At 40.0% G+C, this 25,053-nt stretch overlaps 2 protein-coding genes and 4 non-coding genes across 17 annotated transcripts in view; 5 read left to right on the top strand and 1 right to left on the bottom strand.

The window, feature by feature from the left end:
• The window catches only part of PBRM1 (polybromo 1), a 62,568-nt gene extending 47,683 nt beyond the window's left edge, over window positions 1-14,885 (bottom strand). For 3 of the 12 annotated variants that reach the window (XM_071755676.1, XM_071755682.1, XM_071755687.1), the window contains exons 1-11: window positions 14,756-14,873; window positions 12,036-12,158; window positions 10,786-10,941; window positions 9,955-10,052; window positions 9,243-9,390; window positions 7,158-7,301; window positions 6,338-6,454; window positions 5,709-5,777; window positions 4,855-4,953; window positions 3,635-3,720; window positions 953-1,051 (exon numbers count right to left, since the gene is read on the bottom strand). In XM_071755676.1, the coding sequence (XP_071611777.1) occupies window positions 953-1,051; window positions 3,635-3,720; window positions 4,855-4,953; window positions 5,709-5,777; window positions 6,338-6,454; window positions 7,158-7,301; window positions 9,243-9,390; window positions 9,955-10,052; window positions 10,786-10,941; window positions 12,036-12,074 (1,055 nt within the window). In that variant the 5' untranslated portion in view covers window positions 12,075-12,158; window positions 14,756-14,873. Of the gene's footprint in view, window positions 1-952; window positions 1,052-3,634; window positions 3,721-4,854; window positions 4,954-5,708; window positions 5,778-6,337; window positions 6,455-7,157; window positions 7,302-9,242; window positions 9,391-9,954; window positions 10,053-10,785; window positions 10,942-12,035; window positions 12,159-14,755 lie in introns of all 12 variants that reach the window. The other 9 variants (XM_071755679.1, XM_071755683.1, XM_071755688.1 and 6 more) reach the window with 6 other exon arrangements.
• On the top strand, window positions 14,885-23,574 carry GNL3 (G protein nucleolar 3). Its single transcript, XM_071755693.1, has 15 exons — window positions 14,885-15,019; window positions 15,265-15,323; window positions 15,752-15,889; window positions 16,510-16,623; window positions 16,798-16,881; window positions 17,353-17,488; window positions 18,024-18,127; window positions 19,034-19,169; window positions 19,685-19,772; window positions 20,113-20,296; window positions 20,941-21,083; window positions 21,779-21,915; window positions 22,443-22,654; window positions 22,985-23,048; window positions 23,138-23,574. Exons 1-15 carry the CDS (start codon window positions 15,007-15,009, stop codon window positions 23,221-23,223), a joined length of 1,698 nt encoding a protein of 565 aa, XP_071611794.1. The 5' UTR covers window positions 14,885-15,006; the 3' UTR covers window positions 23,224-23,574.
• On the top strand, window positions 17,541-17,613 carry LOC139801805 (small nucleolar RNA SNORD19). Its single transcript, XR_011728325.1, has one exon. It is a non-coding gene; the product is annotated as a small nucleolar RNA SNORD19 (small nucleolar RNA).
• LOC139801807 (small nucleolar RNA SNORD19) lies at window positions 19,523-19,596 on the top strand. Its single transcript, XR_011728327.1, has one exon. It is a non-coding gene; the product is annotated as a small nucleolar RNA SNORD19 (small nucleolar RNA).
• On the top strand, window positions 19,958-20,035 carry LOC139801808 (small nucleolar RNA SNORD69). Its single transcript, XR_011728328.1, has one exon. It is a non-coding gene; the product is annotated as a small nucleolar RNA SNORD69 (small nucleolar RNA).
• On the top strand, window positions 20,581-20,655 carry LOC139801806 (small nucleolar RNA SNORD19). The gene has a single exon (XR_011728326.1). It is a non-coding gene; the product is annotated as a small nucleolar RNA SNORD19 (small nucleolar RNA).
• Window positions 23,575-25,053: the final 1,479 nt, after the last annotated feature.

Raw genomic sequence — 25,053 nt, 5'->3', positions numbered from 1 at the left:
AGGTATTCTGAGCACACAGCAGGCCTGTATATGAAGCAGCTTCCTCTGCTTTCTAGGTGGGTTGAATCAGCATCCCCACTGACTGACTTCACAAAGACTTCTTCAGCATCCCTCTCTTCCCCCCTTCTATCCCAAACCTGAGGCACAGTATTTCATAGCTATGCTGTGGGCTATGCCTGACAATCTCTGCTTTTTTACTAGGTCAGCTCTTTAGGCACCTCCAGCAACAGACTCAGCTTTGCCCTGTGGGAGCAAAGTGAAAACTAGGAAAAAGCAGATGGGTTGGCTTAAAACGACACCAACTCTGTATAAAAATGCTCAGTCCCATGAAAACCTTTGCAGCTGCTGTCTGAAACCATGGCTGCAGAGCATACACACAGGAAATTAGCCAAGAGTTGTACTGTGTCAAGACCCAAAGACTGTACACATAACATCACTGCTAAGTACCAAAATTCCCATCTGATGAATGAAAGAACAAACCAGAAAGCCTCCAGTAGCCCAGCATTCTCAGCAACTTTGCCATCAACACATCCCAAATGTAATACTTTCTTTCTAGAGGCTTCATTGGTTTCCACCATCCATCTTCTAATTACTTAGTCCTATGTTTACTGCACATTTACATGTTTTTTTTCATCTGTTTTATTTTATAATGAAGCTTAACATTTCTAAGGAAATAATTGCATACAGAGTGTTTCATGACAGGTGTTTTGAAATGTTACATATAAACTCAAACATGGAAGAGTAATTATGACAAAGTAACTCTCTAATCATTCTTATTAGATATTTGACTGAAATATATTTGAATCTCTAAAGTATTTGAGTCAATAATGCAGAACATTCTCAACTTAGAAAAAAACAAACAAAAAAAACAACAGGAAAAAAACCCACCCAAATTTTAGTATCTCCACATGATGAGGACCCAGCCTTTCTTCCAAGTGCACGATTTACTTACCGGTAATATTTGTTAGAAGAATTTCTCTCATCACCAACACTGCCTTTACCCTGTGAGGAAGGACCTGTGAGCTTGGAAGCAGTCAAATTTGATGGAGTCCTTAAGGCAGAAGAGACAAGCCAAGGAAAGGGGAAAAAAAGAGGCCCACCTTAGACCCAAGAAAAGGCGCAGCAAGGATAAAGCTTCTTACAGAATTTGCTTTGATAGATCAGCCAAAAGGTTCAGAGACAGACATAAAATGTTTTAAAGCTAAAAGTAATACTAAGATACATCTAGTGCCCCAGCATTAACACTGATTTTGTTTATAAAGTCACAGGAAGATTGAGGGTTAATAGCTATACACACAGCTCAGCCTACAATAGCAGTGAAAGCAGCCAACAACACGTTCCTTAGCATCCAGATACAGTGAATAATACAGATCCAATCTTCTTTTATCAATACTTAACAAAATCACTGTCAAGTTGTTTGACAGTGTGTATTGTCAAGCAATTTTATTTTGCCACTATATTTAAGGGAGGACAGTTAAATCCACCAACGTGGAGAAATTTAATATGACAAAGGATACACTGAATTGTGCAACAGAAAAGCATGATTTTTGACACAGAGGCAATATGTCTGCAGACCTTATGTTAGTAGAATTATGACTAATTTGAGGCTGATCCATCAATGACAAAGAAAACGAGATGAAAAATGTAGTAAATTAACTTTAAATGAACTTATGGGGGTATTTTACCAAAATCAGTAATAGGTAAAGGCAATCCCCCTTTCAGACAACTAAGCAGTTAAGAATTTAGATTTAAAAAAATAATGATTCTGTGATGCAGATTCAGCAGAAAGAAGCAAAAAAAGAGATAAACTGTTTGCTAAAAAAGCATCCAGTAAAATGCAGAACAGCAGCTGGAAAGTTTGGTTTTCATGATACTTTTATCTAGCCACAATTTTTTTTACATTTAGCCCAATACTATTGTAGCCTGCTTCAGGCATTACAATTTTAATTTTTTTTTTCAAATTAGAGAAACAAAGAAGGGTGCTGTCAGTTATTCTGACATTCAGCTTATTTCAGGATTTGCAGGTCTATTAAGAACACAGTACATAAGAGAACATCTAGGATAAGGTCGCTGAGAAGTGGAAACAGGTTGGCAGTGCAAGAGAGGAATTCAGCTAACAAATATCAGTGTGATTTATCTGTCATCCCTTCTTATGCAAACAGCTTTATTTTGAAGAAAAACAAAAATAAAGTCTGAAAATTAAATGTGACGCACGTGTGACATCTTGAGCTTCATCAATGGCCAACAGTCAGAAAAATAAAATAAAATAATAATTTAAAATAATAATTTAAATAGAAAACCTCTATGCCTATATGTATTTCTAGGTACTGCAAAGGAAACACATATGCCCATTCAGTGTCTGTAGAATCCAGGTTTACTGGTACTACACACAATTTTAAGAAGAAAATTTATTAAACTGTGTGTCAGGAATTTCTCCCTAATAGTGTTTCTGGTTTTATATTTTTATATGCTCCAACAATGATTCAGCCAAGCATGGGAAACATGCTAACACTGAATAAATGAACCAGAAAAAACACTACAGAGATGAACATCTCGAAGCACCAAATAGTAGAAATCCATCAGGTAACTTCCATTTCTTTCATGCATAACAATTCCAGGCAATACTTTTAATACTGACACCACCTACACATTTCTAAGACAATACAAATATTTAAACATCCTTTCAGTAAAGCAAGGGAGTGCTACTGTAGCAGTTGTACCATTCAAACCTTTGCAGAAAATGGCAGCAGATATTTTCCAGCATCGATCACCGGTAAACAGCTCAAATACATAGAGTCCACCTCGTAAAGACCTTGCTTACTCCTTGAATGCTTTGCAAGATGTTGCTTTATCTTATTTTTTTTTTAAATAAATGACACAGCTCACAAAAGCAGGTAATGCCTAAGCCTAATTATGAATATTACTCATAAGTAAAATCTATACAAGAAACCTAATTGAATTTCAGCTAAAAAACGCTTAAAATGACAGCATCAATTCTTTGCACACTATGTATTTTCACAAGAAGAAAATGCTGTTTCCTAAATAAAATGATTCTGTGAAACAAATGGAGCTATCAACAGTGTTTTATACCTGCCTGTTCAAGACCAAATCTATGCTGATTAATCAGTCCAGATCTTTAGCATCCTGTGCTTCTAGAAACTGGTTTTCAAACAAGAGTTTATATAATGTGGACTTCCATCTAATCATGTTTTGCTTAGGTCTTGTTCCTATGTTTCTGCCCCTACCTAATTAACTCTGAGCTCTCATGTCTCAGCTCCTAACAAGATACAAGAATACCCAGCATTTTTCATGAAGCAAAGCATAACAAAGCACCTCGTTCCTCTCTATTCTGTTTCTGTTATTAACTTCTAAACATGTGTGGCAGAAGTTTGCCATAGTTATAAAAGATCCAATGACACTGTTTTCCATAATAAAGTACAACACAAAAATATTTAATCACATTAGTATTTCAATAAAAAGCTCCTTCCAAACACCATTTAATTATTTATAACTTTTAAAACAACAATAAACAAAATGTTCAAACAATTATTTCCCACTGTATTCTCCACAGGAAAATTAAGGGAATGTCTATACATATTTTTACATGGGATTATAAGAAGACTATTTGCAGTACCTGATTCGGAGACTTGACTTGGCCAATTCACTGTGTTCAATTTCAGCCCTTTTCATATTAAATATTTTTTTAATCGCATTTGCATCCTGTCAATTAAAAGAATTTTTTTGTTTAATGTTGAAAGTGAAGGATTTTATAGTCAGGTATGTCCATCTATCTAAAAATCTAAAACAAAAGTGAAGGGGGTCACTTCACAAAATAATACAAAAGAATTTGGAATGAGAAACAAAGCACAGAATAGAGCCTGCCTGAAATACACCCACCCTGTAAAAACTGAACAGAAAGCTGCATTTAGCACCATCATAGCACCACTTTTTGCCACAACCTTAAAAAAAACCCTAGATCTACAATTTGGAACTAAACAGGCAAAGGAACCTCTGTGCCTTTGCAATTGGGAAATTACTACTGTTACCAAGCTGACAATGCTTGCTCTCATTCTACACCCATGGACTGACAGTCAGAGTAACAGCTCACAAAATAGAGATTACAAGTTTTGAAGGAAGCTACAAGCATCACCAGTGTCACCAGGAACTGAAACCAAATTAAACAGAAGTGGAATCAGCAAAGTCCAAGAACCACTTACACAATTGTATTATACACATACAAGGGCTCTCAGTACAAAGCTCTTAAAAACCAAGCACACAAAAGAGTAATCTTGCCACTTAAATTCTCATAGTTCCAGAGTGCAAGGAAACAGCAATGGGATAACTGGTACCCAAAATGCTGGTGAGCTAAGTACAAAAAAAATAGAAAAAACAATTATGTTACAAAAATGTGGCTAAAAAGTAGAGGATCTTCACAAACTTCTCAAAGAAGGCATGACTCCAGTTTTCATGTTTATGATGAAAACCAAAAACAGCTCTCACAGCCTGGAAAGAAGTAGCAGCTGAGTACTACCTCTTAACACTTGAGCTTGTAGTTTCATTCAATTTAACTTCAACCACTAGCACAGATAACCTCCATTCCTCCAAAGCCATGTAACTCATCCCAAGATAAATCTTAAGTGGAAAAAAATCATATACCTCAATTATATACACTCCAATTATATTAGAAGTGATATTAAAAAGAAAAAAGGAACCATCACTAATAGTTATTTTTTTCCAAAAATGAACACAAACTCTTTAGAACCTTGTGCTAAGCAATTATTTAAAGATAAATCAGCACAGAAAGCAGTAAAGAAAATCTGAACTCAAATCAAATTATCAGCAACTGAAACTAACCTTGAATACTTGTGATCCAGGCTCATTGTAGGTTTTGGCATTCTTTGCCAGAAGATCTATATCCTTGGCCATTGCATGAATGCTTTTGTAAGTTCCATTCTACAAGACAAAAAATAGAACTGGTTAAAGTGGCAACCTTCAGAGAGCATGAAAACTAAGTCAATAGTGCAAAGTGAAGGGAATTCATACAAAGTAAAAGGAACATTTATAGAAACACAAGCACATAATTATAAAAGAACAGAGAAGTATCTGGAAGAGATAATCAAAGAAGAAAGTAATGAACAGAAGTGCTAAGTCCTTATACCCTTACTACATAAAAGACTGAAAAAATAATTAATGTTAGATTTTAACTTTGAAGGGTTCTGACAAAGTGCTATTTTACTTTTGTTCTCCAGTTCAGTTAGTCTGTGAGCTATCCCCCACTATTATACAAAATGCTAGAATTACAGAACAATATTTCAAATTACTGGAGAAGATGAAAAATGCATCAGTACAAAACACCTATTTATAGAGCTGGAACAAAAGTAGGTGATGATAACACACAACCAAGCCACAGGACTGCGAATTTTACATCAGCAGGACTTGCTCAGTAGCTGCTTTAAGCCATTAAACACCAAGGAATTCAATATATTCAGGCTCAATGCCAGCACACAACAGTTCATGATGCTTGATCTTCAGCTACTTCTGCAGCTTTGACCAGGACAGAACATTAAATCACCACAGTGTTCAGATTTTTAAAGAGCAGAAAACCACACTGCCTTTCCTGCCATAATAAACTTTGGTTTCTAACAATTTTAGAATGCTTACTGTTAAACAAGTCTATACTCTGACACATTAACATGCTCATACTGTACCTGTATCCTTTGGGCAATAGTTTTAAGATCTATGGGCTCCTTTATTATTGCATAATAATCTGGATATTGCTGGGAAACAAACAAGAAAAAGTTATATATTACTGTAAGTAGTCACAAAGCTATTGCTCTAACATAGAATGAGCATGAGGATCTGCAGGTAAAAACTGTGTAAGCTTCCTAAACATAGCACTAGGTCTCAATTTTGGCAAGCCATTATCATGAGACAGATACAAAGAAATACAATTCAAATAAACTGACATAAAAGAACAGTTCTGCCTGAAAAACAAATACATGGCGATAGTCTTTCAGAGTATTTATTTTGCTGGTTAATCTTGTTACATCAAACCCTAAAACAAAACAGGAAAACCAAATATATTTAAAAACATTAAAAATTCTGCACCAAAAAGTCCTCATTAACTAGACTGACAGAACAGGGCAAGCCCAAATCCCATCCCCAAGGGCTGGGAACAAGAAGCAAAGAAGGGAGAAAAGCTCTAAAAACAGCTGGAGTTTGTCATTGATAAGACAGTAATAAAGAACTGCATGCTGAGTGTGCCCATCATAGTGTGCAACATCAGTTACATAAATATCCATACTTCAAACACAATCAGTATAATTAATGTACCTACCACTTTGGAAGGAAGTTTCTGAAACAGTTCACTTATGAGGCGTCCTGATGGATTCGTGGCAACAGCTACAGCTTCAAGAAGCTGTTCAAGGATTTCCTTCAGGTAACCTGGAGATGACTAATGCAAGACATGAAATCACAAGCTTAGTAGCAGCCATAGTGAAGTGCTTCATGTTGCACTGAGATATATGAGTTCAATTTTCAAAGACAGAAAAAGATCAGCTATCAAACACAGATGCAACTTTTGAAAATCGTTTATGCATTTCTGTAAAGCACAAGAAAACTTTAATTTCACATTTACACTGCTGACTGTCAGACAGGCATCACATGTTGTCAGAACAGACTTGGTTGTCAACATTAAAATATATCAAAATATGCATTCCAACACCAAAAAAACCAGACAAGCCCAAACTTCATATCATTTTATCTGGTTTATGAAACACTCCAGGAACAGCTGCAGTAACTGAAAGGGACACACACAGGAAAACCATGTCATTAGACATGAAGCTTGCTTGGATCAAACCTCAGTGTTGGCACAACACCAACCATGCATCATGCTACTTGCAGCTAAACCAGAACCATATTTTATCCATATCAGAAAACCTCCTCAATTTTTTTCCTTGGCAAAAGTGAAATGCACAGACAGTGCTGTGAAATGATTAACCAATGGTAGCAGGATGACTTGCTTTGTATATAAACTTGTGTAAGAAATACCTTTTGGGGCATAATTTAACTAAGAAAAGATTTAATCCTTTTTCACATACACAGGCCAATCTCCAGCCACAGCTTCCTTCAGCTGCAGCTGTCATGCCCACACTTACTAATTCAGAATTTGTGCCTTGATTGTCATGTCCTTCCTCATCTTCATCTTCCTCCTCAGCATCACCTTTTTGAACAAATTCATTTTTTGTGCGCAAATACAACTCCCATAATTTGCAGGCAGCTTTATATTCAGGAGAATCAGGCTGCAAAACCAAATCAAACATTCTACTCAAAACTCAGTTTGTTACCTCAAGGAAATTTATAAATTATTAGTTGAAAGGTATTAAACACATTAAACAAATAATAGAAAACGTGAAATTCCTGATTCAGTCATTCTTCAACAGACATGTTAAGAATTGCAATAAGCACTAGAAAATATAACTTCTGTTACCCAAAGCACCTGAGTCTTTCAGAAAACTTTCCAATAATATTACTTGGCTGCCATGGTTTAACAGCCTATTAGATGAATCTGGAGAAATAATTAGGTTTTGTTGCAGCATAACACTACTGATACTTAAAATAGCCTAAATCTAAGTATGCTGGAAATGTGATTTAAGTCAATGCTGCTGCCATTGTGTGGCACCTGAAAATTGGTTTCTACAGAGGAAGAATGCAAATAAGTTTGCTGATAGCTTTGAAAGCACTCCAATGATTTACACTCAGCATTAACTGTGAAATTCCTAAGAACTTAACAATGCTACCACCTGGGTACACAGCTAGGTGTGTTTTTTGGAAGAGCTAGAAGAATCAGTTCACAAATTAAGCTTTGAATATACAGAGTTGGTAGTGGCAGACAAGCACCTGCTGATTATAATTTCTACTTAAGAACATTAAACAGAAAAAAGATTTCTTCTCCACTCTCACATAATTTTCCTCCCTTTCCTCTGTCACTTAATCTCTATTTCAGGTATTCCTACAGATATGCCACCTTAATACTGCTTATTATGTTCTTCACTCAACTTTTGACAGCTTGTGAGACAAATGAGAAACCAACATGAGAACTATTCTTAAACTTGCTGTTTTAGGCTTAAATATTCTCAACATTAGCCCAGGTGTTTATTATGAGGAACAGATTTAAAGTGTATTCTGCTCCACTGTCTGCTTCCTTCTGTATTAATGCAAATGCGAAGAAGTGTAACACTTGAAACCAAAACAGAAAAAAACTACAAGTCCATTCTAATCTAGCACTGTCAATAAAGTACATTGGCTAAAGATAAAGACCTCGACCAAGAATCAGCCATTCCTGCTTTATATGTGTCAGTGGATCTGCACCAGTAAGATAAAAGATGAAGAAAGAAGCAGCTATGTTTGGGTGCCACATCTCCAACTCACAAATCCATATTTCTCTGGGGATGTCAATGTTCCTTCATCCCTGAATGACAGCTACCTATGTCCATTCTGTAAGCAAGATTTTATGAGACAGGCATAATTTTGAGGTAGGCAAAACTGAGGCATCATCTCAGTCACTACGTACAATTTCACTACCCTATGTATTTAACATAGCCTTCTATTAAACCATATTAATCCATTTTTTTCCACTTACTCATGACAACTGCAATAAAAAACATTAACATCCAAAATAAAACACACATCTATTCTGGGGAAATGGACTTCAAGGTTGCATTTCTCATTAAATACATCATTATGTACACTCACAACCTATCATCACTGACTATGATAGTCATTGTCCCTTTTTTTCATATTGGTTAGTAGCCTAGAGAAAAATTCAACATTCCTCCTGTATGCTCACTGTTATTTTTACACTCTTTCTTTGGGGAAAAAATTACATTTTTCTATTTCAAAAGGTTATACAGAATGTCTTGTGAAATTGAAAGGCTTTGATAGAAAAGTATTTTTTTCAGTTTATATCTCTATTTTTACTTGCGATTTCTCTTGGAAAACTACACGAAGATCACCCCCATGGTATTTTAAATGCTACTTTCCACAGAAAAATTGTTATAGTAGCACATATTACAAAAATACAGTCAACCTTACAGAAACATATGCCAAGAACTGCAATGTGTTCTGCTGTCTTAGCAGTCATAAAAGTTAACTGAAAAGCTTCCTGCCAAACCAAGGAAGGATTTGAAAATACCTCTACCACTTTTACAACCAACTTGAGCCTCTATATGTATTTTCCTCACCTTATAGTAAGCCTTTGCATTGTTAAAGAGAAGCTGAAAATCAGCAGTCAGCACATTCACATCGTCATATTCCTCCATCTTCAGCTTTTGTTGGATTTTCATTAAATCAATTGGCTGAGAAACCACTTCATAATAGTCTGGCTGATTTCTGTTGCAAAGACAAAAAAAAACCCCATTATATTCCCAGTAGTGAAACCAAAACCACAGCACTCAAGTTTGTACACGTCTATAACTAAGTAAAACAAAGAAAGTTACAGTATGTTTTTGTTACAGCTGAAAGATGTGGACACTTAATAAAGTAAGTGGTAGGCTTACTTTATTATATATGCTGTTATCATCCTCAATTTTCTGAGTATAAAATAAAATTCAGCTTCTTTATTTCCTACATTTTCAAGGGCCACTTCTATTAATCTTCCCAAAATATGCCCTTAGTATTGCATTCCACCACTTACATGGAATATTCTAGTCAAAAGCACACGTGTTTTAGGCAGATGTCACAAGAAATATTTTAAATTCCACGTACCCTTTTTTGACTGAAAAAGGGCACCAGGGTCAGCATGCCCCATTGAAAAATTACATCAAATACACACACTGGTGAGAAACTGTGACAAATTTAACTTCAGTTTTTCACAGCTATTAATGCTGAAAGATTCCTCAGTATGCACTTACTCCCTGATTAAATCCCAGGTTCAAGGCTTAACCATGGTCTTACCTTCGCTTCGGTGCCCTAATGAAAAGCTCACAAAGGAGCCTGCCCTGTTCATCTTTGTAATCTCTGATGGTGTTGTACAGCTCATGGCATACAGCAATCTGAAATGCAAGAAGAATATAGTAATGAAAAAGCAGAAAATCTTAAGGGGGTAACAAATCAAAGTCTGCTTGCAATGGGAAAGACAAGCTGCCAATCCACAGCTTGTGGATTTTGCTCTAAAGGTAAGACTCATGCATTTCATACATTAGTACCATACCTGACAGGTAAGCCAGGTACTGTAGAATTTTAATTTATTTTTTGAACAGAGGGACCTTTCTTTCAATGCTAATTCTAAGCAAAACACCCAAAATGTAAATTAATTCAGTACAATTCTCTGAGTTTTAGATACCTAGAATGACAGGGCTGTTCTGCCCTGCAATTATTTAAAATTAGACTGCTAGCTCAAAGGCACAACAGAAACATTGTACACTTCAGCAATCACCACCTGTGCCATTCCCCACTTATCTCTCAGCATTTGCTATTCAGACACAGCTCTCAACTTCTGCACATTATGATTTCAGCTCCTTCTCCAACATCCCTCCATCTGCTAAAATCATCAGCAAAAAAAGAAAAGCAGCAAAAGGAAAATGGGAAAGAAAAAGATGCAACTGGGGAGACAAGAACAAGCCAAAGCTGAACCAGATCCTAAACAAAGCTTAGCCAAGGCAGCAACAGATTCAGGGCCACTGTGTATGTGCTACAAATGATGGCCCATTTTACAACCCAGAGTTTCCCAGACACGGATGCAGTTCCCTGAAGAAAAAAAGTGGTGCATAGTAAGAAGGTACTAACAGGATCTACAGTTGGGAGGTTGGAAAGTCTCCTCCTCTTTCTGCTTGGGCCTGGTATATTCGTGGAGTGGTGGCTGTCATCAAAGTCTCCTCCGCTGACGCTGCTGGAAGGCGAGGTAGCTCTTCGCCTCTTGGAACCCATGGAATCCAACTTCTTCTATAATTAAGAGAGATGTTCTTAAACTCATGGCAATGCTACTAAACTCTCTGATGAGAATTAGCTATAAAGCTAACAATGCCTAGGACCAATCAAATATGTTTGTTATAAACTATAGTACAGTTAAACCACACATACCTGAACACCAGCTTTTAAAACACTGGCAAGCAAAAAGAGAAATCAAAATGTTTGGAGAGTTCAACAGCAATGCCAGAAATCCTGGGGCTCAGGGTGGCAAAGATGAACTCAGCAGTTATTACTAGGATATGTTCCTAAATTACCTACATTTTTATACCTCATCCCATGCATGATAACTAAACAAGAACTGCTGTTTCAAAGGAAAAGCCACACAGACATGAGCTCAGGCTTGGTGTAAAGCCAAGTCTTTGCATGTCAATTAAAAAAAACAAGGAACAAAAATGAAACAAAACAAAAAACACAAGCAAACAAGCAACCTCCCCCCCAAAAAAAAACCCCAACGAGACAAACACCAAAACCAAATTGAAGCCACACAGAGAAAACAAATTACAAACAAAAATTCAAAGGGCAACTGAATACCTTGTATGACATTCAAGACAAAAAAGGTCTGGACCACTGCATGACCTACCACTACCACTTTATGTGTAGGATGAAAGGCTAAATGATCAAGAAACAGAAAAAGCCACCTCCTTTTTTGGCCACAGTTTTCCCTTTACCAACACAAAGTGACACATGAATAACCACCATCCAAGAGCTCTGGTGATTTACGAAACAAGCTGTTGGCTCACTCCCAATTTCCAGTGACAGTATCAGAAAAATATCTTCATTTGTAGCTGTCTCAAAGGCTCAGGACAGAATAAATTCATATATCCCAGCCTACACCCATTTCTCAACCAAATCAAGAAATTTCTTATAGGAAGCATTCTATTGATTAACAAGATGGGGCAGCACAACATCATTGCATCCGAGCATTTAGGTTAGAGACAGAATTAATTTCAAGCACAGAAATGAGATGAGTAAGGCAGGAATAATTAACATTTAGGATAAAGCCAAAAGTCTAAGGGAGAGGAATGGAGTGAATGATATACATACAATCAATAATTTGCCAGATTTACCAGAGTACAACCAGCACCTCGAAAAGCCAGCCTCCTCATACTGTCTGATGGCCAAGTACAGGTACTGGGAGAAGGTAACACTCTAAGAGTAGCAAACCAGCAATGGTGTTAGTACAGTCAAAACTGGAAGACAAGAAAAAGGAAAGAGAGAGAGAGAAGAAAATTGAGAGTAGCTACATAACTAAAGAATAAAATCAAAGAATAAATTGAATAATTACAGTGGCGGAGAAAAAAACCAAGAAACAGAAGGTAGCTTTTTTTAGCCTAGCAGAAACTCTACCAAGTAATTCTGTGCACAGAATGCTAGACACTTCTGTCATTTGTGCAGTGAAAATACATTTCTCTAATGTTCCTGCATACATAGTACAGATTACACAGCCACTTGCTGGAGCATGATTCATCAAGCTGAGCCCAGAGTAAACATAAGCAATATCTGACCTGAGAGTAAAAAAAGAGAAAGCAGTAAAACTTACAGAATATGAAGTAGTACAGTTTTTATAACAATTAGAAAGTAATTTTTAGGCCAAAAAATTTAATAGACTTTCTAGTGATTATGTACCACCCATCAGGCTTTAGAGTGGATTTTTATCCTCATAAGTAAGCAACATTAAGGATCCACACGTACAGGTTCACTAAAGATACACCTGTTTCAATTTCTACCCAGTCTCCAAGTCTGATTTTTCTTTCAGAAATCCCATGTGAAATTTGCAGAACCATTTTATGGCAAAATGATTGTTTCTGTTTTTTTGATACAACTACTGCCTTCAATCAAACCCCAGAGATTGTTTCCCTGTTCAGTATTCCAGACATTTCCATAACATGCACATACAGAGAAACTGTGCTTTATCAGCAGGGAATTCATCTCAGGAATGAACAACCAGCCTGTGGCTTTCAGCTCTGCCTCCAACTTTTATCTGAAAGCTATAATGTCAAGTGGCTAACAGCAGGCACGTGCTGATGTGGAGGCTGCTCGAAAATACAAGTTCTTGGTGGAGAAAGGAAGGAGGGACTAGTGGAATCAACAGTTCTGGTCACCCAGAAACCCAGAAGTACCCTCACTCCAATTTCATTCAGAAATAAATATTTGGGGAGCCCCCCAAACAGCACCTGCCTGCAAACTGCACAAAGGCTTCTCCACATCTGTTACCTGAGGCACTCGTGCTGCAGCTCTCGGCCACACACAGACCCCCTGTGCTCTGGTGAGCTCAAGGCACCTGCTGACTGTGCTCAGCCCCCAACATTTTCCTCCTCTAATAACCAAGGAAGATGCAGAACACGTCTCGGTTTGACCAACACCACCAACAATCAGTGACAGAACTGCTTATGCAAAACTCCTACCAAGTGCTGCAAAACGCAAACTTCTCTTTAGATCTCCGTGCTCATAAACACAGATATTCCTATCACAGGACTGAATTCTGTGTATTCTGTTTTACTCCAGAACACGTCTCCCAGACTTTCTTCCACACTGTACCTGCCAGCTCACAAGTCTCCCGACAGTCACACACAATCTCCACCGCTACAAACAACCCAACCCCTGTGCAACAGGAGCTTGAGCATCTTCTTACTAATTGCTCATACGGCCCATAAAAATGTCACGTAACCATAGACAGCTCTATAATAAATGCTTTGGCCATTACTAATATAATGTATACTAATATATACACAACGGGTGGAAGACTGCCTCTCCAGAAAACTGATCACCTCAACTATTACCCAACTTTACCTCATTAAATAAGTTTTTTACATGCACTGGAGACAGCACGTTTAAAACAAGCCAGTGAGGTTCTAGTAAACCTTTTATTCTCTGCCTCCAAGTAGAAAAAAAGCCAAAGGCTGATAGATGCCACAGAAAGTATTTCATCGCTATCAAGGTCTCTCACATTTCAACAGAAATACCGGATCACACTAAACTTAGCAAAAGGCACAAGGGAGGGAAACCCAGACAGAATTTCCCACGATTAGCGACCAGACTGAAACCAGCTACAGCACAGGAACAGGGCTGTACACCAGTCAACAAACGCTGTTAAAGGACAAAGTCGGTGAAGCGGGAGGCACAGCACATCGATCAGTTTATCAGCCCCACAACAAGAAACAAAAAGCCAGAACAGGTCATTTCCCCACACAGCCCCCTGCCTGCACCCGGCTCCCGCCCTGCCCGGTCGCTGAGGTGTTATTGTCAGTAGGCGCAAAAGGAGATCAAAGAAAAACACCTCATAGGCACCGAGCCCGCCTGTGCCCTCACGGCCTGACAGGACGAGGTCTCCTCCCCACCGGGCAGGACAAGCTCCGGTCCCCTGGGCCTCGCTCCGGAGGCCCCGGGAGCGACCGCGCCGCAGCCGGTTCTCGACCACCCCCCGCCCCGTGGTCACTGTCACCGCTGCGAGCTCGGCCCCGTGACGGGACGGGGGTGAGAGCGGCGGGTGGGGACGGCCCGAAAGGGGGACCCGGGTCTGGGGAGGAACGTAGGGGGGGGGGGACGCCAGTGAGGGACGGCGACACCGAGAGGGCCGCGCCCCGGGCCAGGGCCGCCGCGAGAGGCGGGGATGTGGATAGCTGAGGTGACAGGAGGAGGCGGAGGGGCTCGGAGCCCCCGGGTCGAGGCGCCGGGCTGCCGGGCGGCGCTGCCTCCCCGCGGCGGCCACACAAAGGGAGGCAGCGGCCTCCTGGCTCCGGCCCGCCGCTCCGCCTGCGCGACCCCGGCGCCGCGCCGCGCAGCTCACCCAGCCGGCTCCGCTCCGCGTCCGACAGCCGCGGCCGCACTCGCCCTCCTCCTCCTCCTCTTCCGCCGCCCGCCCCGCCACCGCTGCTGCCGCCGCCGCTCCGCACCGCCGAGCCCGCCGCTGCCGCAAAGCCCGCCCGACCGCCAAACGCGCCGAGCCCGCGCGACAGCTCCGGGGAGGAAGCGCAGGTTCGCTTTACGGCAGCGCCCGCCGGCGGCAGGAGGAGCGCGCGCGGGCCCACACGTGTCGCCATGAAGCGGCCCAGTGAGCGGCGGCACCGCGGGGGGGAGGGGGGGGGAACGGACCGGAACGGACCGGCACCGGCACCACGGAACAGGGGGTTATGGCGGCGAGCTAGGGCGGGGAAGCGGCCGCACGGAGCCGCCGGGTCGGGCCGGGGCAGGGGGGGTGGAGGGGGGTGGAGGGGACGCGGCAGGGCCGTAGCTGAGGTGCCGGTGAGGGCTCCGGGACGGGCGGGGAGCGGTGCTGACCGGCTCGGTGCCTTGCAGAGCTGAGGAAAGCCAGCAAGAGGCTGACCTGCCACAAGCGGTACAAGATCCAGAAGAAGGTGAGTGCCCCCGGGGCCGCCGATCCCCACGGAAGCGCCGCGATAACCAGTTTAACACGTCAAACCGTTTAGATAATGTATATATATATATATATATAATATTAGTACAGATGCGTGTTGTACTTGCACAGGGACACAGGGTGGTGTTCTGGACGTTCAGGAGTCTGTACTGTGGTGGGGAATTTGCTTCCCAGTTAGGATTGGGCGCAGGATGATGTGGAAAGCAGGGAAGGTTTTTCACTTGGTGCCAGTTTTCATGTTTTGGGCTGGTACATTCAGGTGTGGGATTACAGGGAGACATTATGCAATCGAAACATTACAATCAAAAACCAGAAAAGCATTATTTTTTTACTCGGTAAACAGGAAGGATACATCCTTTTTTTTATTTTTGCCTCAGACTGTGAAAATATTCTTGTTTTTGACCTTAGATCAGAGAACACCACCGGAAAGTCAGGAAGGCGGCCAAGAAGCGTGGATACAAAAAGCCCAAGAAAGATCCCGGTGTTCCCAATGCTGCCCCATTTAAGGAACAGCTCCTACGAGAAGCAGAGCAAAGAAAGCAGAGGGTAAAATACAGCTTGAGTTAAAGAACTGAGGCCATTTCTGTCTTCAAGGAAGCTTTGTGTGCATGTGTGCACGTCAGAGCTGCAATGCTGGTAGCTTGGAAATGTTCCTAGTAGACATGTGCTCTGAAAAAATAATGTATTTCCAGCATTCCACAGTGTGTAATAATTTGCTCTTGTGTTTTTAACCTTCATTCATCACTGTATAAACGTGCCTGAAGTTAAATTTCTAATGTAAACAGAATTCCCTGTGATGTTCAGATATATAGATGTCCCATAAGAATGTTGTAACTTAAATCTTGGCATTATGTTATTGTACAGAAAATAAGGATCTGCTGTCTCCAGCATAGAGTAATGTGACGTGAGGCAGCATCCTGAAATGTGCTTGCTGCACAGATTTTATTTTCAGATCTAGCTAAGGATTTATTGCCTCTGGTTTTAAGGCAACTGAAAAGATTCTTTTCGGGGTAGGATGCAAAAAAAGTTCCCAGTTTCACTTGGACTGACAACTTCTATGCTAGCTTAGGAACTTTGGTTAGAAATAAGTAAATGAAGAGAAAGGGGAATCTTCCTTCTGACTGTCAAGTATGTTTTATCTGGCTTGGGTTTTTGTTTGCAATCAGCTTGAAGAACTAAAACAAAAGCAGAAGCTCAACAGACAGAAAGAACATGAAAAGAGGAGGAAGCTTGAAGCCAAAAAGAATGCAGCCAAAACCAAAGAAAAAGCAGAGGGAAAGGTAGGTGTCTGGCATGATTTTGAATCTTTGAAGCTTATAGAAGCAATAGAGTTCATTCTGAAACTCCATCTTAAGCACTTAGTTTCATGTTACGTTTTTATGCTCTGTGTGCACACAAATTGAATTCACTGATTCTCAGTTAAATCATTCCCTTTCATTTGTATTTGCATCCAGGAATCTTCTAGCAAGTCTAAAGCAAAGACTGAGAAACTGCTGGATAAAAATTCAAAGAAATCATTTTGCAGGGAGCTCAACAAGGTGAGACACTTTTTATTTTGATGTGAGTCAGCAATGACACCACTTGTAATTTTCCTTCTTTGCATTATTATGCAGCTCCTATAGAGTACAAAGGTTGTGATAAGCTTCTACACTGAAGAGAGGGATTTTCTGATAGAAACTGTGAGGGTTTCAGTCTTGTCTAGAGTGAGCTACTGAGGCATTGAGCACTTTGAGGCATTAGACTTATTGGGCCAGTGCCAGTACATACTGAGTGATCAGAGAGTTCTTGTAGTAATGTGGTACTAATGTCTAGGGATTTGTTGTCTTTGGAGGAAAAAGATGAAAATTGCTTCAGCTTTCTGGTTTGCAGTTCAGAAGAAAGGAGGAACAGTCTTAGGAAACCTCACCATTCTGTGAAATTCAACATCAAGTGTTGTAAGTCAGCTATCACAGAGTTGTCATATGACAAGTGGTCTGAGTTGAAAGACTTCTCTCTTTTTTCTAACCTAGGTGATGGAGGCCTCAGATGTGATTCTAGAGGTTTTAGATGCAAGAGATCCAATGGGCTGCCGGTGCCCTCAGCTGGAGCAAGCTGTAACTTCCTCTGGAGGAGACAAAAAGCTCCTGTTGGTTCTAAACAAAATTGGTAAGTAGCACAGGTTTTCTTTAAGTGTCACTTGGTCACTGTGCAGTTCTGTGAGCTATGAAGAAGATTTTAAAGGAATGTGACATTCAGTTGAAGACATAAGATCCAACTCTGAGCTCGCTGCCCTACTGCAGGGGTCATGTTCCCTCAGCCTTTTGGTCTGGTTTGCTAAGAACACAAGACAGGGGTAAATGCACATTAGCCCCCTTCTTTTGCAGTAACTTCTGAGGGCACTGGATAGTTTTAGCCAAATTTGGCAAAAATTAAAGATCTTATGATTTTTAACGTGAGATTTAAGATGTAGATGTGTAGGCAGAGGTCACAGTGTTGGCTCCCACGGAGGCAAGGGTGAATTAAAGATTAGCAAATAAATGCAATAGTTGTATTTGAAATTTAGGTTTGAGAACTGTTTTGTCTCTCCTATTGCTGTATGAAAGAATGCACACAAAAGCAGGTGAAACCAGCTAAAAAGGCTGGAAATTAGTGGGTTAGCAGCAGCAAAGAGTGAAAGGGCCATGCTTCTCTTACCTTCCAGATTTAGTGCCAAAGGCGAACTTGGAGAAATGGTTGAACTACTTGAAGAAGGAGTTTCCAACAGTTGCTTTTAAATCAGCAACACTGATGAAGGACAAGAGAATGGTAAGAGCACTGCAGCCTGCCTCATGACTAAGCTGTATGTGTTTGCAATCAGGAAGGTTGAAACATGTTGAGAAATAAGAACTCTTGTTCTTTAGAATTCCTTTTCTCCTTGTTCAGTTATAACGCTGTGACTGATGGCTATGCCTTTGTACTTTGACTAAATTATGTGGTAGAGTGGGGGAATCCTTGCTGTTGAAATATGTGTTGTTACTTGTGCCCAGGATGCTGGACTAGAGTAAATGCAAAGGTTTTTTTTTCTCTGCTCTAAGAAGCACAGTGAGGGGAGGATGATAGGAATTTTTAAAATCTTATATCTAGGATGATTGCACCATTTACATCTGAATTATTTTGTAATTAAAGTAGTACAGGCTATACTGCTGCATTCATCCTCCCTGTGGCCAGAAGCAAAGCTCTATTCATGTAGAGTACAAAGGGGTTTGGCTCCTGGTGTCCTGGTCTCAACTCTGAAGAGAATTGTTTGAGTGACCCATGTATTGATACATAATGCTCAACACATCTCAACCCTGCTAACAGACAGCATGGTGAAATAGACCTTCCTGCAACATGGTGCAGGAGCTGCAATAGCAGGTTTTTAAATCCTTCCAAAAAACTGAAGTCATTTGAGTGAATTTGCAGGTTTAAGGATTCCACCATCTGAACCTACATGGTTATTTTTTGGTCACAACAAATCTGTAACACAGCCTTAACTGAAATAATTCCCTTTTCTTAGTAGCTGATAGCTACCTTTTTTACTGTCACCTAAATGACTGGCCAGTTTCCTGTTCAGAAAAACATAGCATCACCTAATAGAAGATAGGAGTTGGAAGCATTAAAGCAGAAAATTTGACATATTTATCTTCATAAATAGCTCCTGACCACAGGGTTTTTTGCCTTTGAATTCTGCAGCAGCAACAGTTCACCAGAAGACGTGCACGTGTTGATATAGCATTGAACATTGAAAGTTTTGGAAGCAAATGCCTTTTGAAACTACTTCAAGAGCACGTCAAGACTCAAAATAAACCCATTCAGATTGGAGTAGTAGGTAAGTGTTCGGAGAGACAGGAGTTTCCTTCTCTGCTAAAGCTTTGGCATCCTCTGTTATAAATAAGGTAAAAGAACTAACACATGACTTGCTTATGGGCTTTCTAGAAACTGTTGTAACTTTCATCTAAGACACTATTGCAGCATTTCAACTGACAGTGACCTGCATTGCATTTAGAGGCACACAGAGTATGTGATCTGTGGAAGGCACGTTGTGAAAGCCTTAGCTGATTACCAGCTTAGAGACACAAACAGGTGACTTACCATGCAGCCTGCACAGCTCTCCTCTTACCTGATAAAGATTTGTGATGTTGCATTCAGCAAGGTCTTTCATGTCCCTTTTATTATCAGCGTGAGAAATGAGGATACAAACTTTGTCTTACTGCTGGAGTGAAGACTTCAGATCCAACTCTGATCTCACGCTTAAGATGTGACACCTGGAAGAAGCAGTTTTGATCAGTGTTACAAAGGCTGAATTTCTCAGTTAACTTACAGGATTTGTGTGATTTTCTTCAGGTTTCCCTAATGTGGGAAAGAGCAGCATCATCAACAGTCTGAAAGGAGTTCGTGCTTGCAATGTTGGCCTGACAAGAGGTGTTACCAAGTAAGTTGAGTCTGATAAAAGCTGTTCATGTCCATTTGTTGTTGTGTACAATTTCCACCCATTAAGGGCAAAGTTTGCCCCTGTGTGCAGTTTTAAATGCATATTTCAATTTACCAGGATGAAAGATAGTGATCTGTGTGATGCAAGCTGTCATCAGGGAATGCAGCATATAAACTTTCTGTAGGTACACAAAGCATATGATGAGAAAGCACTGAAACTGACCCTATGTGAAGTGCATGCAATCCAACCCTGAGCTTTGTGTCTTGCACCCATCACCATTACCACTCCTTTGCCAGTTGATTTATCCTCATCTACTCACAGTGCATTTCTCTCTGCATAGGTCCATGCAAATTGTGCACATTGATAAACAGATAAAGATGTTAGACAGTCCAAGCATAATTGCAGATCCTTCCAACAATGCCCTGGCTCTGGCCTTGAGAAGTATCATAGACAATGAAGAATCAGGCTCAGCAGATGTGCTTGAAGGAGTAGATGCCATTCTAAATTGCTGCAGTAAACAGCAGGTGAGCTGCATCTTTTTCCACATCTCTCACTGCATTTTACTTTTCTGAGGTTTCTTAGGCCAGATAACCAAAGTTCTGTTCATTTCATCTTGTTCTGATAACTTCAGCAGTGCTTTTCCCTAACTGTACTGAGTGTCAAACTTTAGCTGTTGTATCCAGTGCTAGGTGTGAGCTTTTATCCTTAGTAATGGAAGGCAGAAACAGCACACCAGGATCCTGTCAGCCAGTCTCTTTTCCCAATTACATTTATAAAAAATCCTGCTTTTAAGATCTTATCACAGAGTGAAAAATGAAGATACTCTGATTGCTTCCTATTATCCAGTGAAGACCTCAGATCCAACTCTGATTTCACTCTTACTTTCAAGCTGATTAACTTAAGCCTAATTCCCATTCAGTTCTGTGATTACTGGTTTTGAACAAACCAGTGTGCTGTCTCTGTACACCAACCAGTATGGGTGAACAGCAGATGAATTTGTTGAAGCAGGCATTTTGGTTTGTAATGTTTATTCCCTCCTACATGCAAGAGAAAAACAGCTCTTCACATGCTTGTTCATCCTCACTGTAACCCAACTTTATTTGGTTTTTTGTTCCTAAAACTAGGAAAAAGTGTCTCTTTTTGAATGCACCATTTTTTTTTGCACTAGGTAATGATGTACTACAATATCCCAGATTTCAGGAACACTGAGGAGTTCTTAACTCTGCTTGCTCAGAAAAGGAGTATGCTGAAAAAGGGAGGTGTTCCTGACATGGAGAATGCAGCTAAGTTACTACTTTGTGACTGGACAGGGTACGTATGCTATGAATTTTGCTTAATGCTACTGACCCTTTTCCCATGGTTAACCCAGGACAGCAGAAACTCTGAGTCCTGCAAAGGAAGGAGAGGCTGTCCCCCCAGCCTCACATTTTACTTCATTAAAGAGAGCTGATTTGGCTACAGGATTTAGAGAATACCATCCATGGATTATTTTCTAAAGCAGTGAAAGCACCTCACTCCCTAACCAGTTTGCTGACTTCTGCTAGAAATGTGTTAGGGGAATTTACCTTCCCTTCAAATGCAGATTGCATGTAGTCCCTCTTCTACAGACAGGAAATGATAGAGCATTTTTTTGTGGAAATTTATAGTGGTTCCTCCATTCTGAGGGTGGGATTAAATTTAATTCAGAATTGGTAATTCAGTGTGACTATTTACCTTGTTCAAGTGGTTCAGCTGCTTTTGCAGCTCATTATTTTACAGGTAGATGATTTGTGGTGACAAAATATGCCATTTCTGTTCCTCTCAGTACTGGGCTATCCACCTAGTACTGTTATTGACAGTTTCAGAGCTAAATTTAAATAGCTAGTTAACTGCTGTTAAACAGATGGTAATATATGGGTAGTTAGGTTGAGTTTGAAGGATTTGTACTCTGGGTTTTATTTTGAAATACAGTGATTTAACTTTGTTATCTTTGGTTGTTTTTTAATGGTGACATTTTATCTTTCCAGAGCTAAAATAAGCTATCACTCACAACCTCCAGGATCTCAGAAACCACCACCCTATCTTACAGAAGACAAAATAGCTGAAATGCAGGCATGCTTTAATTTAAAGAACCTTGAAGAAGAAAACAACAACACTATTCAAGGTAGGACTGTTACTGTAATGCACTGCTACCATTAAGAGTGGTAGAGGTAGTTTTAATGGGAGATTTTGAATTAAAGTCCTCCTGAGGCTTACCAATATGCAGTGAATATGAAGCTTCTAAGAAATGGATTCTGATGCAACAGACCAGGGCATCTGTGTGCTGTCTGAACACAAATTCTGCCTGCTAGTTCTTGTTTTCTGCCTATCTGACCTTTTCCTCCTAAAAAGGAAACAGAGGGAAAAAACCCAACTGCTGAAGAGCACATTAGGCTAACAAAATATACTTTACTTAGTACAATAAATACTCAAATACAAGTCTTCCAGCTCCTAGCAGTCTTCTGTGGATGCTGCAGGGCAAGTTATTGTTAGAGAATGGTTCTTTGTTCTACTTGCTTATGTGGGGGTTATTGTGGAAGGGGAAGACTGTCATCTTCTAGCCCTGACCTCAAATGACTGTTCTGTCAGGGGCAGGCATTACATCTGGTGCTGTTTTAACACTGATTTAAGACACTTTCTCTATTTTTCCAGCTTTAAAATACCCCAGTCCTACAAGTAGCATCATTTTCCAGTCAGCTGGTATGACAGATGGGACAATAGAGGAAAATAAAGTGATAGAGGAGGCATCAGAGTGGGAAAACTTGGAAACAAACATGGAGGAAGAAGAGGAGGAGGAAGAGGAGGATTTCACAGAAAGTGATGATGATCAAGATGATATGGAAGAAGAAAATAATGAAAAAGAGGTAAACTAGGGTTTCATTAGGCTGCTTCTATTTGTTGAGGTGCTGACACCAATCAGTACCAGTCAGTATCCTGCTGTAAACAGAATGCATAAGCACTGTAGAACCACCAAGAGAAATAACTTTCTCTTGGAGACAAGGTTTGGGCTTTTTCCTTAATTAAGGAGGTAACATTGGCATTATTCTGAGTCAGATCTAGGGCAGTGTCTTGTGTTCCTGACCAAGTATATGAGGGGACATGCACACTATCATGTCTCTGTTAGGTTTCATTTGCACAGGAGACTTCATTCATTAATGGTGTCTGAATAAACACCTCTGACCTCTGATTTGCAGGAAAGCAAAGCAAAACTTGGAGAACAACAAACAAGCCTTACAAATTCAGAAAAGCAGATAGCAGGTAGGTAATAAAAACCCTGGATAGAAGGATAGTCCCTGGTACTCCAGCACCTGCACTGGTTTCACTTACACATGGTTTTCTTTTCTCAGATGAACATTCCACTTCACTATCACTCAGCCTGGATAAGACAGCAGATGAAGATGATGCCTATGATTTTAATACAGACTATGTTTAATGACTTATGTGTGAAGACATAGTTTGGAGGCTCTTATTACTGGCTTCCAGAAAAGTCATGAAGACTTGTGTAGTGGCAGAAGCTGGAAGAATGCTGCATACCAGAGCTTCAGCAAAGATTAACAATTATTGCTGTGTCAAATAATGTACATAATAGTGTATCTCCTCTAATTGTTCCAGATTTTATTCTAGTCTAGAAAGCAACTGTATTCAGCTTTAAGTCCTAAATTTTGTCCTGTGTTTAAAAAGTCTTATTTTAAAAATTCGTAATGGCCGAGTTAATCTGTTCACTTTACCTTATAAAAAGACGTTTCAAAAGGATAAAACTTTTATCATTTTCTTTGAAAAAGAATGGCAAATATTTAATTCTAATCACACTCAATTAAATTTCCTTGCAAGACTCAATTAAATTTCCTTGCAAGTTTTCATGCTCCATAAATTTTAATTGTTCTTCCTAAAGGACTACAGGGACTGTACCTCTAGAGCATGACTTATGGCAGTGAGTTTTCATTATACTTCTGCAAAACTTGCATCATTTTCATATGTAATAGTTGGCTAGAAAATTCTACTGATTTCAGATAGACTTAAATGCAAGCACTGCTTTATATGTTCAGAAGCTTCCCTAGAAAGGTAACCAAATTAATTAAGAATTTGTCTTCACTGGAGATCCAGTTTCTTGTCCTTAAGGTGCTCTTGAGCAAAAGACATAGTTCCTGATGCCACCTGCTGTACATGGCAACAACTGGTTACTTAAAGCAAAACACTTTTCTGCACTCAGCTTATAGGGGAACAGGAGTAGCAAGAGAATTAGTAGGAGGCCCTGCAGCTGCTCAATTAATTAAACTTTGAGAACAAACACCTGACACCAAGCATCCTCCTGTGCACCTGTTTTCTTCCTATTAACTTAAAGCACTGATAGACAACTGTACTTTGCCTAAGCATATGGGGAGGCATGGGCCTGGGAAGCTTGGACAAGTATGAAGTGCAGACACAGTCACATGCAGCTTATTTAAGCCTGCTAAAACAGCATGGTCATCAGAATCAAGCTGGTGTCAGCTAATCAAGTAAAATCTTTCAAAGTTTGATAACTGATTTCATTGCTCCTAACTGCTGCAAGGACAAGAATGGTTCTTGTCCATCAAAACCCAGGAAAAGAAACAACAGGTAACAAAATCACAGATCAGCATCCATGACAGAAACAGCACCATAGGCAGTGACTGCAATGAGTCAAACAGTTGTGAACCCTTTTAAATAATAAAGCAGTACTAAAACAATATTCATGGACAAGAACAAGCCCTTTAGGTCTCTGCTGCCCTGTTACCACACAACACTGAGCCCATCACTGCACAAAGCCTTCTACCTAAACACACTGAGGACTGTTCTTGAGCAGTTTTACTGAAAAAAATGACCATGAGCTCAAACCTGTATTAAATGGAATAGATGGCACAGGAGCTGCTGGGATATATTAGCTAATAATTACCAGTACTCAATATTACAGCTATAGAAGGAACCAAACTTACCTATATAAAAGGCAATGGACATACAGCTGCAAAAGGGCACAGGAATCTCACTTGATGAGCTTACAGGGCCAGACTGAGAAAGGAACGGTTGAAAAACTTCTACACAGAGCCATGCTCACTTGAAAGAGCTATAAGGAACTTAACAAAATTAATCTGTAATCACAACAGACTGATCCCCAAAATAAGCATTTTGCAAAATTTGAGAATGAGACTGCTTTAGCAAAGATTACATGAACTGACTTTAGTTTCAATCAGATGCTTCTGTATTTAAGTACCAAGGAAACACTTCATAGATCAGACCAAGAGTCTGA

The sequence above is a fragment of the Heliangelus exortis genome, chromosome 12 (genome assembly GCF_036169615.1).
Source record: "Heliangelus exortis chromosome 12, bHelExo1.hap1, whole genome shotgun sequence".
Classification (NCBI taxonomy): Eukaryota; Metazoa; Chordata; class Aves; order Apodiformes; family Trochilidae; genus Heliangelus; species Heliangelus exortis.
The sequence above is the reverse complement of the archived record's forward strand: the minus strand, read 5'-3'. Positions and strand labels throughout refer to the sequence as shown.